Source organism: Dryobates pubescens, chromosome 32 (assembly GCF_014839835.1).
Source record: "Dryobates pubescens isolate bDryPub1 chromosome 32, bDryPub1.pri, whole genome shotgun sequence".
NCBI lineage: Eukaryota > Metazoa > Chordata > Aves > Piciformes > Picidae > Dryobates > Dryobates pubescens.
The window spans coordinates 3,442,242-3,458,143 of record NC_071643.1 but is presented as its reverse complement, the minus strand read 5'-3'; the positions used below and the strand labels follow the sequence as shown (position 1 = coordinate 3,458,143).

At 64.8% G+C, this 15,902-nt stretch overlaps 1 protein-coding gene across 1 annotated transcript in view; it reads left to right on the top strand.

Annotated features, from left to right (window-relative positions):
• LOC104301144 (hydrocephalus-inducing protein homolog) overlaps positions 1 to 15,902 on the top strand; it is a 58,381-nt gene that overhangs the window by 22,752 nt on the left and 19,727 nt on the right. The window contains exons 22-39 of the mRNA XM_054175538.1: positions 86 to 397; positions 3,571 to 3,732; positions 4,841 to 5,050; positions 5,557 to 5,694; positions 5,943 to 6,120; positions 6,314 to 6,444; positions 7,153 to 7,286; positions 8,268 to 8,404; positions 9,223 to 9,350; positions 9,459 to 9,650; positions 10,012 to 10,161; positions 11,184 to 11,423; positions 12,035 to 12,203; positions 12,956 to 13,201; positions 13,659 to 13,829; positions 14,393 to 14,544; positions 15,027 to 15,170; positions 15,435 to 15,618. Of these exons, the coding sequence (XP_054031513.1) occupies positions 86 to 397; positions 3,571 to 3,732; positions 4,841 to 5,050; positions 5,557 to 5,694; positions 5,943 to 6,120; positions 6,314 to 6,444; positions 7,153 to 7,286; positions 8,268 to 8,404; positions 9,223 to 9,350; positions 9,459 to 9,650; positions 10,012 to 10,161; positions 11,184 to 11,423; positions 12,035 to 12,203; positions 12,956 to 13,201; positions 13,659 to 13,829; positions 14,393 to 14,544; positions 15,027 to 15,170; positions 15,435 to 15,618 (3,178 nt within the window). The remainder of the gene's footprint in view (positions 1 to 85; positions 398 to 3,570; positions 3,733 to 4,840; positions 5,051 to 5,556; positions 5,695 to 5,942; positions 6,121 to 6,313; positions 6,445 to 7,152; positions 7,287 to 8,267; positions 8,405 to 9,222; positions 9,351 to 9,458; positions 9,651 to 10,011; positions 10,162 to 11,183; positions 11,424 to 12,034; positions 12,204 to 12,955; positions 13,202 to 13,658; positions 13,830 to 14,392; positions 14,545 to 15,026; positions 15,171 to 15,434; positions 15,619 to 15,902) is intronic.

The following is a 15,902-nucleotide window of genomic DNA, read 5'->3' as shown; positions in this document are numbered from 1 at the left end:
CCACACTTGGGCACTGCCGTGGCTCACGCCCTGAGCCCTTGGGCCGGCATCCCACGGGTGCTGGATGCTCTTCATCTCCTTGCAGCCCTTGAAGCTGGAGGCAGGGCAGGAGCTTGCCCTCTGCATCAGCTTTAACCCTGCTCATGAGGAGGGTCTGCATTCCTGGCACGTGGAGCAGGCTCTGAGGATCCAGTTCCTGGAGCACCCTCACCAGGAGCAGGTCCTGCTGCGGGGAGAAGTCTGCTTCCCCAACCTGCGCTTCCAGACCACGGCTGTGGACTTTGGCTGCATCCTCAGCGGCACTGGAGCTGTGCAGAGCCTGGAGATGACCAACTGCAGCCAGCTGCCTGTCCACTACTGCTGGCAGCTGCTGCCAGACAGCCAGGGCAGCCAGCTGAGGTATGGCCCCCTCTGCCCTCTCCTTGAAGCTCTTCTCCTTCCTGCTGTCCTGCTCGTGCTTTGCAGAGACCAAGGTTGTTGCCCTGGGCTCTGACCGGTTGCTTTCCCCTTGCCCTGCTGGGAACAAGCCCTCCAGCTGAGCTCAGGCTGGCTGCTTAGGGAACAGGAGTCCTCCAGCACTGGGATGCTGGGCAGGAGGCACTGCTCTGCAACCCAGCCTCTAAGACACTGGCAGCACTTCTCCTGTAGCCCATGCCCTCCAGTCCTGCTTTGTCTCTGGAGCTACAAAGCCCTGCTTGGGCCCTGGGACAGGCAGATACAAACTGGGAGCTCTCTGCCTTCCCTGCCAGCCCCACCTCTTCTCATTTCAACCCTAAGAACCTACCCAGGAACTGCCCCCAGCACGGTGTCCAGTGCTGGCTCCCCAGCTCAGGAGAGCCAGGGACCTCCTGGAGAGAGTCCCAGGGAGGCTGCAAAGCTGCTGAGGGGCCTGGAGCAGCTCTGGGAGGAGCAGAGGCTGAGAGCCCTGGGGCTGAGAGCCTGGAGAAGAGCAGCCCCAGAGGGCAGCTGAGCAATGCTCAGCAGGAGCTGAAGGAAGGGGGCAGGAGGCTGGGGCCAGTGCCTGGTGCCCAGTGCCAGGGCACGGAGCCTGCTGACCCCTGGGGGCTCCATCTGAGCAGGAGGAGAAACTTTTGCTGTGTGGGTGCTGGATTGGCTGCTCAGAGGTGAAGCCTGCCTGGCACCCAGCCCCTGCTCCAAGAGCCTCCACCTTCAGGCAAGCAGAGGCCACTCCTCTGTCACCCCGAGCACAGCTGCTCTGCTGCTGCCAAACCACAGGCATCCTCTTGCCCCCTGCCCTTTAGCTCTTGCTGAGCACTCAGAAGATCCCTTCTGGGCTTGCTCTTCTGCAGGCTGCACAGCCCCAGGGCCCTCAGCCCCTGCTCTCACCTGGTCTCTTAGAGACAAAGCCTCAGCTCCTAGGGGTGGTGCAGGGCCAGGACAGAGGCTGAGGGCTCAGTGGGTTCCTGGCTGCAGCCTGTCTGGTAGCTTCTTTTCCTTCCACCTTCACCTGACCTGGAGTGGTTCCAGGGAGGGGGCATCTGCCCCCTCCTCAGGCAACCTGGGCCAGTGCCTCACTCTCCTCAGCATCCCAAATGTCTCCCTGGTGTCTGCTCTGAAGCTCTGAGTTCAAGCCTCCCCCCAGCCTTGGCCTGTCACAACAAGCCCTGCTCCAAAGTCTGTCCCCAGCTTTCTTGTGGGGCACTGGAAGTACTGAAAGGCCACCAGAAGGGCTCTGCTGGGCTCTGCCCCTTTGCTTCTCAGTCTCCTTTCTGCACAGTGTGTGTCTGGGTGCCCTTCCTGGTGCCCTTCCTGGCAGCCAGCCCTGGCCTCTTCCCTGTCTGCCAGCAGCCAGGTGCCTGCACTGCCCCTGTGCCACCCTGGGCAGCCCTGAGCCCCGAGCTGCTCCGTGCTGGGCTGGAGCTGCTGGGCCAGAGCCATTGCTGAGCTCAGAGCAGCAGTGGGCAGCGAGGAGCTGCTGGGGCAGTCTCCCCTGCCTCCCCCTGCAGTCCCTGCTCACAGGGAGCTTCTGTTCCAGGTGCAGCCTCCCGGCCCGAGCAGCGCAGGAGGAGAGAGCCTGCGGGCGGCGCTCGGCCTCTGCAGGGAGCGGCTCCGGGCGTGGGGGTGTGGAGGAGCCAGCCCAAGGCCTGGGGGCAGTGGGGGCCCCTGCCCAGGAGCCAGCAGAGGCCCAGGACTGCCTGGAAGCAGAGGTAGCTTTCCTGGGACACCTCCCAGTCTGCCAGCAGAGCCATGCTGCTGCCAACCTCCCTTCTCACGGCCCCGCGGCCACCCGAGAGCAGGAAGGGCAGCAGGGCCAGCAGCTGGCCACAGGGCTCCTGGGGAGGGACAGACAGGACAGGCTGGCTGGGGGAAGCCTCCCTCAGCTCCTCCTGGCCTCTGGAGAGTTTGGGCTGGGTTGTTTCCCAGGGTAAAATGAGGCTTTTAGCTGCATGCTGCTGGAAGGCTTTGAGCTTCCTTCTGTGCCAAGCCCTGATCCCCATGGGCCACCTGCTCAGCCCCAGCCATTGGCACATCCTGGCCTCGGCCAAGGGCTGGGATTGCCAGCCCCAGAGCTGTCAGGGGTCAGGAAGGGACCTGACACAAGGGAAGGCTCAGCCCTGCCCAGTGCTTTATCTGCCAGGGAGCTGTAGCTGTGCTGAGGCCCAAGGATGTGCCAGCAGCGTTCCTGCAGCCCCTGCTGGTGTCCAGGCCCCAGCACAAAGCACTTCTTAGCTTCCTGGAGCAGCAGAGCCTCTGGAGCTGGGGGAGCAATCCCAGCAGCCTCTCTCAGAAACAGGGCTCAGAAGGCCAGAGCCAAGGCTGCTTTTGCAAGGTGGCACCTCTGAGGTTAAAGACAAGCTGCCAGCTGCTGCAGGGCAGGAGAACATCTCAGCTGCCTTCTTCAGGAGGCTGTCTGGAGAATAATGACCTGGTGGAGATCCTCAGCTCTGCAGCAGCCAGGAGGGCATGGAATGAAACCAAAGCACCATCTGAAGCTGGAGAGCTGGGCCAAGCACTCCCTCAGTCCTCCTTTGCCTGCTCTGGGGAGTCTCAGGGGCAGCTGTGTCCCTGGTTTGGTCCTGGAGAACCTAAGCTGTCCAGGCAGGAGTTCTCAACATGTTCTTTGGGCAGGAGGGAGCAGGGCTGGACTGGCAGGAGGGTGCCAGCTGCCCCCTTGGGGTCTCTGCCAGGCTCCTGCAAGCTTGTGTGGAGGAGGGGAGGATGGAGCCCAGGCCTCACCTGTGGCTGGCCTTGGAGCCACACTCAGCAGATGCCATGGCCATAGCCAGACTTGATTTGCTCCCAGCTCAGCTGCCCCTGGCCTGATGAGGTGGTGGAGCCTGCAGCAGAGTGGTCTCACCCAGAGCAGCCACTTGCTCACTGCAGCCCTTGGTGCTTGGTTTGCAGGTGCTGTCCAGTGCCACGGAGCAGGAGGGTGCCCTGGCAGGTGCTGTGCAGCAGGAGGGTGCCCTGGCAGGTGCTGTGCAGCAGGAGGATGCCCTGGAAGGTGCTGTGCAGCAGGAGGGTGCCCTGGCAGGTGCTGTGCAGCAGGAGGGTGCCCTGGCAGGCGCTGTGCAGCAGGAGGGTGCCCTGGAAGGTGCTGTGCCGCAGGAGGATGCCCTGGAAGGTGCTGTGCCGCAGGAGGGTGCCCTGGAAGGTGCTGTGCAGCAGGAGGGTGCCCTGGCAGGCGCTGTGGAAGCTCCCAGCCCAGGTGGGATGAGGCAGCTGATGAAGCTGCAGGAGACAGAGCCCCACAGGCTGGGATTGGAGGAGGTAAGAGGGAAGCTGCCTGGCTTCCAGCTTTGCAGGGTGAGAAGCAGTTCCACAGCTGTGACTGCCACTGGTGGCCCTCAGCACTGCTCACAGAGTGGCCTCACATCCCTCCAAGCAGCTGGGCATGGAGAGGCCATGCAGGACATGGTGTAGGGCTGAGCCAAAAGCCTCCTTGTGCAGCAGCTCTGGGAGCACTCTCAGCACCCCAGCATGGTGGGGTTGGAAGGGACCTCTGGGCATCATCAGTCCAAGCCCCTGCTCCAGCAGGGCACCCACAGCACCTTGCCCAGCAGCACAATGCCCAGGGAGGGGGTTGGGAGCTCTCCACACCAGGAGACTCCACAACCTCTCTGGGCAGCCTGCTCCAGGCCTCCAGAACCCTCACACCAAACAACTTTCTCCTCTTCACATGGAACCTCCTGGGCTCCACTTTGTGCCCTCTGCCCCTTGGCCTGTCCCTGGGCACCACTGAGCAGAGCCTGGCCCCAGCCTCTTGCCCCCCACAGCTCCTTTGTCTCTTGCTGAGCATTGCTCAGCTGCCCTCTGGGGCTGCTCTCCTGCAGGCTCTCAGCCCCAGGGCTCCTCCCAGAGCTGCTCCAGGCCCCTCAGCATCTCTGCAGCCTCCCCTGGACCCTCTCCAGCAGTTCCCTGTCTCTCTGGAACTGGGGAGCCCAGCACTGGAGCCAGGACTCCAGAGGTAGCCTCACTAGGAGAGAGGAGAGGGGCAGGAGGATGTCCCCTGGCCTGCTGGCCACAAGCTGCACATCTTATTCACCTTGTCACTCAGCAAGTGCTGGAGAGGCCACTTGCCAGTGGCTTCTGCTGTGGCATCTGGAGAGACAGCAGAGTGCAAATCAGAGAGTGAGGAGCAGCAGGAGTCAGAGGAGCTGGGCTGGAGGCCCCCCTGGCTGCAAGGCCTCTCAGCTTAGCACCTGCTGTGATCCTCCAGCCACTGAGGAAGGTTTTAAAGCCAAGTTGTGCAGCAGAGAGACTTTCCTGCTGCCAGGCTCCCTCCCAGATGACTTCAGTGTGGTGCATTGATGAAGTTCTCCCCAGTGGAAATGCTCAGCCCCCTGCCCTGCTCAGCCTCTCCCCTTCTCCTCCCCAGGTGTTCGATGTGCTGCCTCTGTATGGGCTGCTGCAGCCAGGCCAGAGCCAGCAGGTCACCTTCAGCCTCTTTGGCCACCCCAACGTTGTGGCCAGTGCCAGGGCCCTCTGCAGGGTGCAGGGAGGCCCCAGCTACGAGCTCAGGCTGCGTGGGGAGGCCTCATCCATCAGCTACCTGCTGGAGCCCACGGAGCTGGACTTTGGGCTGCAGGTACCGCAGGCTCCTCCTTGTCTGGAGCCCTCTCTGCTGGGGGCTGCCCACTGAGCCCTAGGGCCAGCTGCTGTGTTGGCTCCAGGGCTTGGAAGCAGCGCCTCTGAGTGATGCATTCTGCTTCCAGGCTGCTCTGGCATGGCCAGCACCACCCCACCAAAGCTGGGAAGTCTGGCAGGGGAGGGCTGACTGGGGGCAGGACGGACTGGGTGACCTCTGGAGGTCCCTGCCAGCCTGGACCATTCTAGGCTAAGTCCTCCTCAAGGCACTTGGCTGCTCCCTGCTTTCATGCTTGGTGCTGTGCCTCTGCAGGGTGCCACAAAGCTCAGCTCCTGTGCAGGGCCCTTGTGGCTGGGGGTGCCCAGGTGAAGCTGGCAGAGTCAAGTGCCCTCCTCTCCCGCTCCTCTGCTGTGCTGCCTGCCTGTGCTCTTAGGCCAGTGCCAGCTGCAGGAGATGCCCAGTGCCAGGCCTGTGTCTGACTGCCCACTCCTCTGTCCTCCCTGCAGCTGTGGGACTCGGTGATGGAGGCAGAGCTGACCCTGCAGAACAGTGGGAAGCTGCCCTTCACCTTTGTGGTGCTGAGCCCTGGCACGGCCACTGCCCGCAGCCCCCTGCCCGGCGTGCCCCTGGTGGTGCCCAGCACGGTGAGGAGGGGGGCAGCACGAGGGACTGTGCCTGTGCCAGCCTGCCCTGGCTGGGGTTGGAGGGAACAGCTGGGGACAAAGAGGAGAGGAGAGGGAGCTCCCCCAGCAGCAGCCAGGGCTGTGAGCTGCCGCTGCTGAGGGGGATGGAATCACAGGATCCTTGTGGTTGGAAGAGGCCTTTCAGCCCCTCCGGGCCAGCTGTGCCCTCAGCTCCATCAAAGCCTTTCTGGTGCATTCCCTCCCTGCAGGGCTGCCTTGGAGCCGGCCAGCAGCAGGTGCTGCAAGTCTCTTACCTGCCAGAAGTGCCTGGGCCCTTCTGCAAGGCTTTCCAGCTCCAAGTGGGTCACCTGCAGCCACAGGAGATCTGCCTGAAAGGAGAGGGAAGCTTTCCCAGGATCTGCCTGGACCTGCCCAGGAACATCCAAGGCAAGCACTGCCTGGCTGCTCCTCAGGATGCTCCCCTGCCTCTTCCCCCATCTCCCCAGCCAAGCCTGGAGGGCTCAGGGCTCTCAGGGCAGCACTGGCTGCTGGAGGAGCGCTTCTGGGAGAGGCGGTGTGGGGAGGGGGCTGCCCGGCCGAGATGCCCAGGCTGCCACCTGAGGGGGGGTTCTGCCCTCAGGAAACAAGAAATGTGAGAAGATTCTCAGGGAGCTGAGAGGGGAGATGGCTCAGGACAAGGAGAGAGCCAGAGCAGATGGCCTGGGGGAGGCTGCAGCCGCAGAACCACCCCCAGACGACTTGGAGGCCACGGTGAGAACAGCTGCTGCCCCGTGTGGCACCTGGCAGCCTCTGCCCCTTGTGCCAGTGGATCCCCTTGTAGCCCACAGCAGGCTTCTGGGTGCCCTGCTACCAGGTGGGCCCTCCCTGCCACACTTAGCTGTGACCTCATCAGCTCAGCTCTCCAGCTCTGGTAGCTGTCCCTGCTGGAGCTGGAGCAGCTTGCTGGCAGCCTGGGGGGAATCCTGCAGGCCCTGCTCCTGGGCATGAATTGCTGGGACCCCATCTCTAGGCTGCTTGTTGCCCCCCAGCCAAGCTCTGCCAGGTTTGCAGAGCCTGAGAGCAGCAGCCTGAGCCAGCCCTGGGCCTGTGATCTCAGTGCTCATCTTCAAGAGGCAGCAGCAGCTTCCTCCTGGCCTCCTTTGCAAGAGGGCTTTTGTCCAGGCTGCTTTGGCACTGCTTGGGGGCAGGCCAGTTCCTGGAGCTCTGGCAGGTTCCTGCCTTGCCCCTCTGTGTCTGGCCAGATCAGCTTTGATTGCAGTGCCTGGGCAGGTGAAGGGGCTGGAGTTGGTAGCTCTGCAGACAAGGTGCTGCCCAAGAGAGCTGGAGGGGTCCCAGGCAGTGAGGCAGGAGGACTCCCTCAGCCCTCTCAACAAGGGCAGGCTGGGAGCCTCTTGGAGAGCTGAGCCCGTGCCCTGGGAAGGACCTTGGCTAAGCAGTCCCTGTCTCTCCTTGCCTCAGCTGGACCCTGGGCTGCAGGTGCAGCTGGAGGACATCCTGCTCAAGGAGCACATCCTGGAGCAGCAGGCAGCTGTGGCCTGCAGCGCCCCAAAGGAAGCTGCCCTCGGGCTGCGTGCTGGCCGCAGGCTTCTCAAGTGAGTAAGGACATCCATGGCCGTCTGCAGCTGCTCTGGGGGTGACAGCCAGCAGTGCAGCCCTGCTGCTGAGAGCTGCTGGGGCCTGCAGAGCCTGGAGCAGCTGTGGGCAGCAGAAAGGGTTTGCTCCTGAGAGCTGTGCCACGCTGCCTGGGAGCAGCTGAGCGTCCTGGCTTCCCTGAGCTGTGGAGCTGCTCTCAGCCCCCCACAGATGCTGGGCTCTGTTCCTGGAGCTGAGGGGACCCAGTGCAGACCATGAGGCCCCTCCAGGCAGCCCAGACACCATCCCTGCTGAGCAGCCCTGAAAGAGGCAGCTCAGAGCTGGCTTCCTGGTCCCACCAGACCACACCTGACCCAAAAAGCAGGTTGGCAAAGTCCCAGTCGGGGAACTTGGGTGCTGGTGGGACTGCAGGGCTCCCCTAGGTCCCTTGGTCCTTCCCTCTGCCCCTTCATGCTGAGGAGTGGGAGCAGCAGGCTCCAGCTCAGGCAGAAGATGCTGTGCAGAACAGATCCTTGCTGTGTTTTCCCAGGGGGATGGCTCTGGACAGGACCTTCCTGTGGCTCTCCCAGGTGTGGGTGGCTGCGGCCCCTGGGGCGCTGGGGCCAGAGCTGGGTGCAGAGCGGTGAAGATTTCCTGGGGGGGCAAATCTTCTGACAAGGTCCTGGAGCAGTTTCAGGGGTGGGCTGTAGGCCAGGCTCAGCAGTTGCACTGAGAGCAGTGGAGGTGCAGTGGACTTGTGTGCAGTGGCCCAGGAGCTGTGGGCAGTGCCCACTGGCAGCCAGCTGTGCTTGAAGGTGCCCCTGGGAGCTGATAGAAGCTGGGCCCTGCCTTCCCTGGGAGCGGCCAGAGCCTTGTCACCAGCTGGCCAGGTGCTGGGCTCCAGGGGCTTGAGCTGAGTTGTTGCCCTCGAGTTGCAGCTCCCATGCCACGGCAGGGTGGCCAGGCTGTGGGTTCAGGAGTCCCCTCCCTCCTCCTTGCAGAGCTGAGCTGCCTGAGTACGTTCTGGACTTCGGCTGCGTGGCTCTGGGTGGCATCCACAGGCGCAGCGTGAAGGTCACCAGCCTGGGGCACTTCCCTGCGTCCTTCCAAGTCCGTGGGCAGCTCCTGTGTGGCACAGGTAGGCAGTGCTGGAGACCCTTCCTGTGGCCTTGCAAGAGCTGCCTGTGGCAGCTCAGCCTGAGCCACTGCCAGGGAGAGCTCTTGGGGAGCTTTGTCCTGCTGGGGACCTGCCGCTTTGGAGCCTGAGCTCTCCTGGCCAGCAGTGCCCGGGGGCCTGGCCTGCCTGTGGCTGCCCCAACTCTTCCCTGCAGGGGCTGGATGGGCTGCTCACCTCGCTCACCTCTCAGCACCTTCTGCTCTGGGCTGCCAGCAGCAGCAGCTGAGCTTCTCTGTGTGCTCTCTGGCCTTGTGTGGCAAGGAGCTGGAGCCTCGGTGCTGCCGAGCTGCTGTGTGTGGAGTTCCTGAGGTCGTGGCACTTGTGCTCAGCCCTGGCTGAGGAGACAGCCTGGGAGGCTCTGGGGTGTATCCAGGCAGGCCTCTGAAAGGGCCCTTGAGGCAAGGCTGCAGCAGCACCCAGCAGTGCCCTGCTGGGTCCGAAGGGTGCCCAGAGGCCTCCCTCAGTTGCTCCTAGGGAGCAGCAGGGCATGGGGAAATCTTAGCTGGAAATTCTCCTTTGAAGAGGTCTGAGTGTCCTTCCCTGGCCTGGCTGGAGCTCCTCAGCTGAAAGCTTTTCCTTTCCCCCCTCGGGGCCTGGGCTCTGGCTGTGCAAAGCTTTTGTCCTCCAGCGCTGCCGGGGGAGAAGGAGCAGCAGCAGCTGCTCTGGAGAGGCAGAGTCCTTGCCAGGGCTGCCAGCCAGGACCCTCAGGTGGCCCTAGGGTGCTGGTGCCCCACCTGATGTCCCCTGTGCCTCAGCTGCTTCCTGTGCATCTCTTGAAGGCTTCAGCGTGGACCTGGAGCGCGTGGAGCAGCTGCCCTGCTGCCAGAGCAGGAGCTTCACCGTGTGCCTGGAGCCCCAGAGTGCCACCCAGCCGCTGGGCGAGGCGGCCCTGCTGCTGCCCATCCAGGTGCCCTGGGCCTCCTGCCCTCCCTCTGCCCTCCCCCCCTTTGGGGGCAGGCTGGGGCCGGCAGCAGATGCCAGCTGCAGCTCACCTGGCTGCTCTGTGCCTCACTAGGTGACAGGAGGCCCCACGCTTCGTCTCCTCCTGCGTGCCAGGGGGGTTGTGCCCTCCCTCTGCCTCTCCAGGGCCAGGCTGGAGTTCTCCTCTGTCCAGTGTGGGCAGTGCCAGGAGGAGACCACTCGGCTCTACAATCAGCTCCCAGTGCCCTGTCGGTGGTTCCTCAGCAGGGAGGAGCCTGCTGAGAAGGTAAAGCACAGACACTGAGGCATCTTCTTGGCTGCCTTTCCTGCTTCTCTCTTGCCTCCTCTGCTCCTCTGGCTGCTTGAGCACCTGGGCTCCAGGTGCTCTGAGGAGGCTTTGGAGGGGGCCCTGGGCCTCTAGAGCAGCTGCTGCCTCACTTCTCTGCCACCTTCAGCCCTTGCTCCTCTTGTCAGGAGCAGCCTCCCCAGCTGCCTGTCCTGCCTGGGTCTTTTGCCAGCAGTTCTAGGCCAGGGGTGGCCCCATCTGATTGGGATGGGTGCTCTGAGGCCACGAGTGCCAGCACTGCAGGAACCCAGCTGTGTCCTGCCAGAGCAAGGAGAGCTCAGCCCCTGGTTTCTGTGCTCAGGTGGAGAAGCCTTCGGCAGCCAGCAGGCGTGGGAAGCTGCCGCGGGAGCCGAAGGCCAAGGCCGGCATCTTTGGGGTGCTTCCCTCGGCTGGAGTCCTGGCCCCTGGGCAGTGGTGCAACCTGCGAGTCCGGTTTTGCCCCGGGGAAGAGGTGAGCTGGGCTGGTGTCCCCCCCAGGAGGTCTGGCAGGGCAGTGCGGGAAGGAGAGCCCAGGCTGGGAGCAGGAGCTGAGCTCTGCCCCCACAGGCAGCTTGCTGCAAGCTCAGCTTCCCCTGCTGCAGCCTCTGCAGAGGGGGCTTGGGGAGCCAAGCACTGAGCAGAGGACTCCCCTCCTGTCTGGCCAGGGAGAGCTCCTCAGCCCCTCTCCTTCAGCTGCTCCTTGCCCGACACAGCGCTGCCAGGGCTGGGTCTGGGCACCACAAGCCTGCAGACCTTTCTGCTGAGCATTGCACTGCCCCAGGAGTGGTGCCAGGGATGGGGCATCTCCCACCTCTGGGCACTCCTGCTGCCCACAAGAGGCAGTGCCAGCAGCCTGCAGAGGGCAAACGTTAAAGCTCCATGCTCCAGCACTCCCCCTGCCCTTGCTCCACGGAGCCAGCAGCCTTTTGTGGAGCTGCTGGGAGAGGTAGTGCTGAAAGAGCTCCTCTGAGGGGGCAGGCTCCAAGGAGCTCTGCTCCAGGGCAGCTGAGGAGAGCTGGAGGTGCAAAGAGAGCAGGCAGAGGTTCAGCTGCTGGCAGCAGGACTCCTGAGCCAGAAGCCTGCTCTGCTCTCCTGTCAGGGCCAGTCCTTTGGGGAGTCCATCTGCCCAGCTCAGCCTGAGCTAGCAGCAGCTCTCCCACCTGGCTGCTGGGGGACCAGAGGGCCCTGGGCTATGCTGAGCAGCTCTCTGCTCCAGGTTCCCTCTCCAAAATGCAAGGCAAAGCCCTGTGCTGATGTGGGGCATCTCCCACGTGGGGCAACCCGGGCCAGGGGCTCAGCACTCTCAGCATCCCAAGGGTCTCCCTTCCCTGAGTCTGAATCTGCCTTTTCCAGTCTCAAACCAGCCCTCCTTGTCCTGCTGTCTGTTCTCCATTCAGCTCAGAGGTGCTACTGCCAGCCCTGGCCTCGGGCCACAGGGTGAGCTTGAGGCCCTGGCACTTCATGGAGGAGCTTTCTGCACTTCTCTCTTTTCAGAAGCTCTACAGCAGCCAAATGAAGATCAACATTTGCCACAGCAGCCAGCACCTCCAGCTGCTGGTCTCAGGCAGGGGGCTGGAGCCACGGCTGGAGTTCCAGCCTGAAGTGCTGGAGCTGGGGCCAGTGCTGCCATCCAGCCCTGGGGCACAGGGCACAGTGGTGGTGAGGAACCCTTGCAGCTTCCCCATCGAGTTTTACTCCTTGGAGTACGACCAGCAGTACCTTGCTGAGGAGCAGGTAAAGAGAGGAGCTCTGCTCCCCACATCCACCTTGTGCAGCTGTAGGGCACTGCAGTGTTCCCAGCCTTGGGCCAGGGAGATGGAGACAGGAGGCAGGGCACAGCCTGGGGGGTGGTGGTTCAGAGTTAGCCTCTTCTGCTGGCAGGCTGTGGGGGGGCTTGGCTGGTCCTGCAGTTGTGAGGAAGGCAGGAGGGGGAAGCTGGCCGGGGCCGGGGGGGTGGCTGGGGCTAGGGGCTGTGGCCGTGGCCGGGGCTGGGCTGGGGGCGGGGGCTGGGGGCTGTGGCCGGGGCTGGGGGCTGGGCTGGGGGCGGGGGCTGGGGCTGTGGCCGGGGCTAGGGGGCTGTGGCCGGGGCTGGGGCTATGGCCGGGCTAGGGGCTGGGGGCTGTGGCCGGGGCTGGGGGCTGGGCTGGGGGCGGGGGCTGGGGCTGTGGCCGGGGCTGTGGCCGGGGCTAGGGGGCTGTGGCTATTGCCGGGCTGGGGGCTGGGGGTTGGGGGCCGGGGCTGTGGCCGTGGCCGGGGCTGGGCTGGGGGCTAGGGGGCTGGGGGCTGTGGCTGGGGTGGAGCTCCAGCAGTGCCTCCCAGGTGTGGTTTCTCCTCCCCATGCACAGCTCCTGAGGGCGCTGGAAGGCTTCGACTGCCGCAGCACCTTGCTGCTGCCTCCTCGTGTCCCGGGGCAGCAGCTGCCTCCAGAGCTGCTGCAGCTGTCTTGGGCCCAGCAAAGGCTGCAGGATGAGCAGGCCAAGGCCAAGCCTGAGGAGCCCACGGCCCAGGAGCAGGGTGAGGCTTTGCTCTCGGCTGTCCGGAGTGGGGGCTCAGCAGGGAGTCCAGCCCCCAGCTCTCCAGGGCCTCATTCTCTGGGGCTCCAGCAGTCCTCATTCCCCAGCTGGGTGGAGCAAGGCCCTGGTGAAGCTGTGACTTGGCACAGCCGTGAGTGCAACCCAGGCCAGCTCCTGTCTGCCCTGCCTGGGGAAGCCATGAGGATGGCTCCTGGCAGGGGGGAGCAGGGACAAGTGACAGGCCTGGGCGATTTCCCTCAGCTTTGCCCCAGGAGCTGCTGGGATCAGGCTGATGGTGAAGCTGTGCTGGGCAGGGCAGCACCTTTGCTGTCCTCTCTGGCACTGCAAGCTGAGGTGGCTCTGGGTGACCTCCTGAGGGCTCTTCTGGGGCATTCAGAGCCCAGCCCCATCGGCTGCAGTGCTGTTCCTCCAGCACCCAGCTCCTGGATGAGCCCCAGATGGAGCCTCTGCCTTGGGACTGTGTCAGATGCTCCTTTCTGTCTTTGCCCTTCTTGCTCAGCAAGCTTGGGACCACACTCCCATGAGGGCCATGTGGACAGGTCATGGCAGGAGACTGGGCTTCAGTCCTTTTGGGTGTTGCTGCCTGCTCTGCTCTCCTCTTTCTGCCACCCCATTCACTTGTGGGCACCTGGAGCAGCATCTAGGGCAGAGCCTGAGCTGCACAGGCTTGAAAGGAAGGGCAGGGCCAGCCCACGGGTGTGCCACTGGCTTGAGCAGAGTCTCCTCTGCCAGGAGCCGAGGGGCTGGTGGGGATGATGAGGACGACAGGAGGGCAGGAGGCTGACTCTGGTACCTGTGTGTGCACAGCAGAGCAGCAGCAAAGCACCACTGGCACCAGGGAGGCCTCAGAAGAGCTGGAGGCCAGCCCAGTCCGTCGGGGCCCGGCCCGGCCCCTGGGCACCGCTGCGTCTGCCGAAGGAGCTGCAGCCCCACAGGGCAGGGGCATCGTGGTCATCGTCCACGGGGCACCCCTGGCAGGTAGCTGAGCTGCAGCCCGGGCTGTGAGGAGGGGGGAAGCAGGGCAGATGTGTCCTGGTGGCCCCTGGGGCCGGGTTGAGCGGCTGAGGTGCCGGGAGGCGAGGCACAGCTCTGCTGGGCTGGCCCCAGGCCCTCGGCAGCTGCTGCCAGGGCTGTGGCTCCTCCTGTGTGCAGGCAGCTGGGCTCTCCTTGCCCCCGGGAGGCTGAGCACGTCCCCGTTGCCGCACGGCACCGCAGGGGCTGCCGCGGTCCACGCTGCCCAGCCCCAGGCCGTGCCCAGCCGCTGCCCGAGGCAAGGGCGAGCAGCCCAGGGCAGGGCAGGGTGCGAGCGGTGGCGGCGCAGGGCTCCCGGCAGCAGCCCGGGCGCAGGCTTGAGCCCTCAGCAGCCCTCAGCTGCGCGGGGGCCTGGCAGAGCCTGTCCCCGGCAGGTCCCCAAGCAGCCTCCCTCTCTCTGCAGGCAAGACGTCGGCAGCGGCCGCCCTGGCCAAGCACTACGGCGCCGCCTGCCTGGCCCTGGACGCTGTGGTGAGCGAGGCCGTGGCGGCCGGGAGCAGCGCGGCAGGGCGGCGAGCCCGGGAGCTGTGCAGCGCCGGCAGCCGGCAGAGCCCGCAGCAGCCGCGGGATGGCCGTAAGGAGCCAGGCTGCGCCCGGAGCGGCGCTGCGGGACCCCCGGGGCTGCGCCTCTGCCGGCTCCAGAGCGGTGGCGCAGCCCCGGGGGGCTTGGGGAGCGGGGGGGCAGCACGGAGCGGGGCAGAGCCCTTCCGGAGAGCATCTCTGGGCGCTCGGGCTGCAGCCCCAGGGCTCGGGCAGGGGCGCTCTGCCTCCTCTGCGCAGCTGCCTTTGCCAGGGCTGGGGGAGCCCCCAGCGTCTTCCTCAGAGCTCTTCTCTTGCCTGCTAGCTCCATCCTGTCCCTTGTGGCCATCAGCTGGGCTCTGCTTGGGCTGCTTTGGCAGTGCTCGGCTGGGAAGCTGCCTGGCCTGAAAGCCGGTGCAGGGAAGGAGGCTCTGGGTCCCCGCTAGGCTTGGCTCCCGTGGAGGTCTTAGCTCCATGGAGATGGGCAGCAGGGGTTGGGCAATGCATCCAGGCCTCTCTGGCTTGCAAATGCACTGTCCCTGCCAGGGTGCCCACTGCTCTGGAAGGTGCCTGGCTGCTCCCCACAGCAGCCCCCTGAGCCCTCTGTGCCCTCTGCAGGCTCCCCGGGCTGGCGACGCTACTCCAAGGCCAGGCTCGGCCGCAGCCTGAGCCAGCCCATCTCTGGGGACAGAGGCCAGGCCAGAGCTGGGGCAGACACGAGGAAGATGTCTGTTGAGAGACAGCTTGCAGCAGAGTCCTCAGGCTCCCAGGTGAGGCCTGGCCTGCGCTGGCTGATGCCAGGGACCTTTCTGTTCCCTTTGGGAGCTGTGTTGCCTGGGGCAGGGCTTAAGGAGGACCAAATGCAGCTGCTGAGCCAGCACTGCCAGCTCACCTCTGAACCCTGTCCCGCAGCACCCCATCTCTGGGGCTTTCCAGTCCCTCAGGGGTGGGGACTCCAGCACTGCCCTGGGCAGCTGAAGGTCAGGCTGGCCCAGCAGGACCCTTGCTGGCCCCACGCCGCCTGGGCCTGAGCTCCTGCTTGTCCTTCCTGTGCTGTGGGGTGCTGCCAGCGCTGGGGGCTGTTGGTCCAGGGCTGTGCTCTGCAGGGTTGTCCCCTGGAGCCTCTGGCCCAGGGTTTCCTTTGAGTTTCTTGCTAGTGAGAGCTCCAAGGGCAGCAGCTGGGGATGCTCAGGGGGTTCCAAGGTGGCTTTCTGTGCTGGTGATGCTCAGTGTGCTGCTGTCCAACCCTCAGGGCTCCTCCGGCTCTCCTCTGGTCTCGGCGCCTCCGGCACAGCTCCGGCTCAGCCCCAGGGGCAGCGGCGTGGCAGAGCTGGGCCTGGTGAGCTGTGTGCTGCCCCAGGAGCTGCTGGTGGCCATCCTCTCCGAGAGGCTGCAGGTGCGTGGCCAGGGGGGGAAGGAGAGCTTCCTGCTGGAGAGGGCCAGGCTGGATGTGCTGATCTTGAAGGTCTCTTCCAACCTGCTCTATTCCACTCTGCTCTCTTCTCCCTGGGGGAAGCTGCAGAGGCCAGCAGCTGGCAGGGCCGTGGGGACAGCTCCCAGCTTGGGACAGCTGCTTGCTGCCCCTTGCCAAGGGGCTTCACCGAGCGGCCCAGAGCTGCAGGCATGGCACAGCTGGTTTTGCCTTGGCCTTTCTCCACAGCTGAGGGACTGCTGCCAGGGAGTGGTGTTTGATGGCCTGCAGAGCCTCTTTGCAGGCAGCACGCTGTCTGCTCTCCTCTGCCTGCTCAAAGCTGTGGGAAACCGACCCCACATCTACTTTGTCAACCTGCTCCAGGACTATGGCTCTTGGCAAGCCAGGCAGGCAGCTGCAGAGGAGCGGGCAGGTGAGGCTCCTCATCCCCCTGCCTCCCAAGGCTTCTGCCCTGAGCCCTCAGCCCTGCCCAGGTGGAGCTGGCTCAGCAGCACAGCTGGGGAGAGGTGTTTGTAGGAAGCCTTCAGCCTCCTTCCTGCTGACAACGCAGCAGGGCTGAGGCTGTGAGACTTCTCTCAGGCTGCAGCACTGAAGCTGGGGCCCGAGGGCAGGCTGCTGGGGCTCAGTGTCTGAGCAGCAGCCAGGCGTGCACCAGGCTGGGGCCTGAGCCCAGCAAGGCAGAGGAGCTGCCGGCCT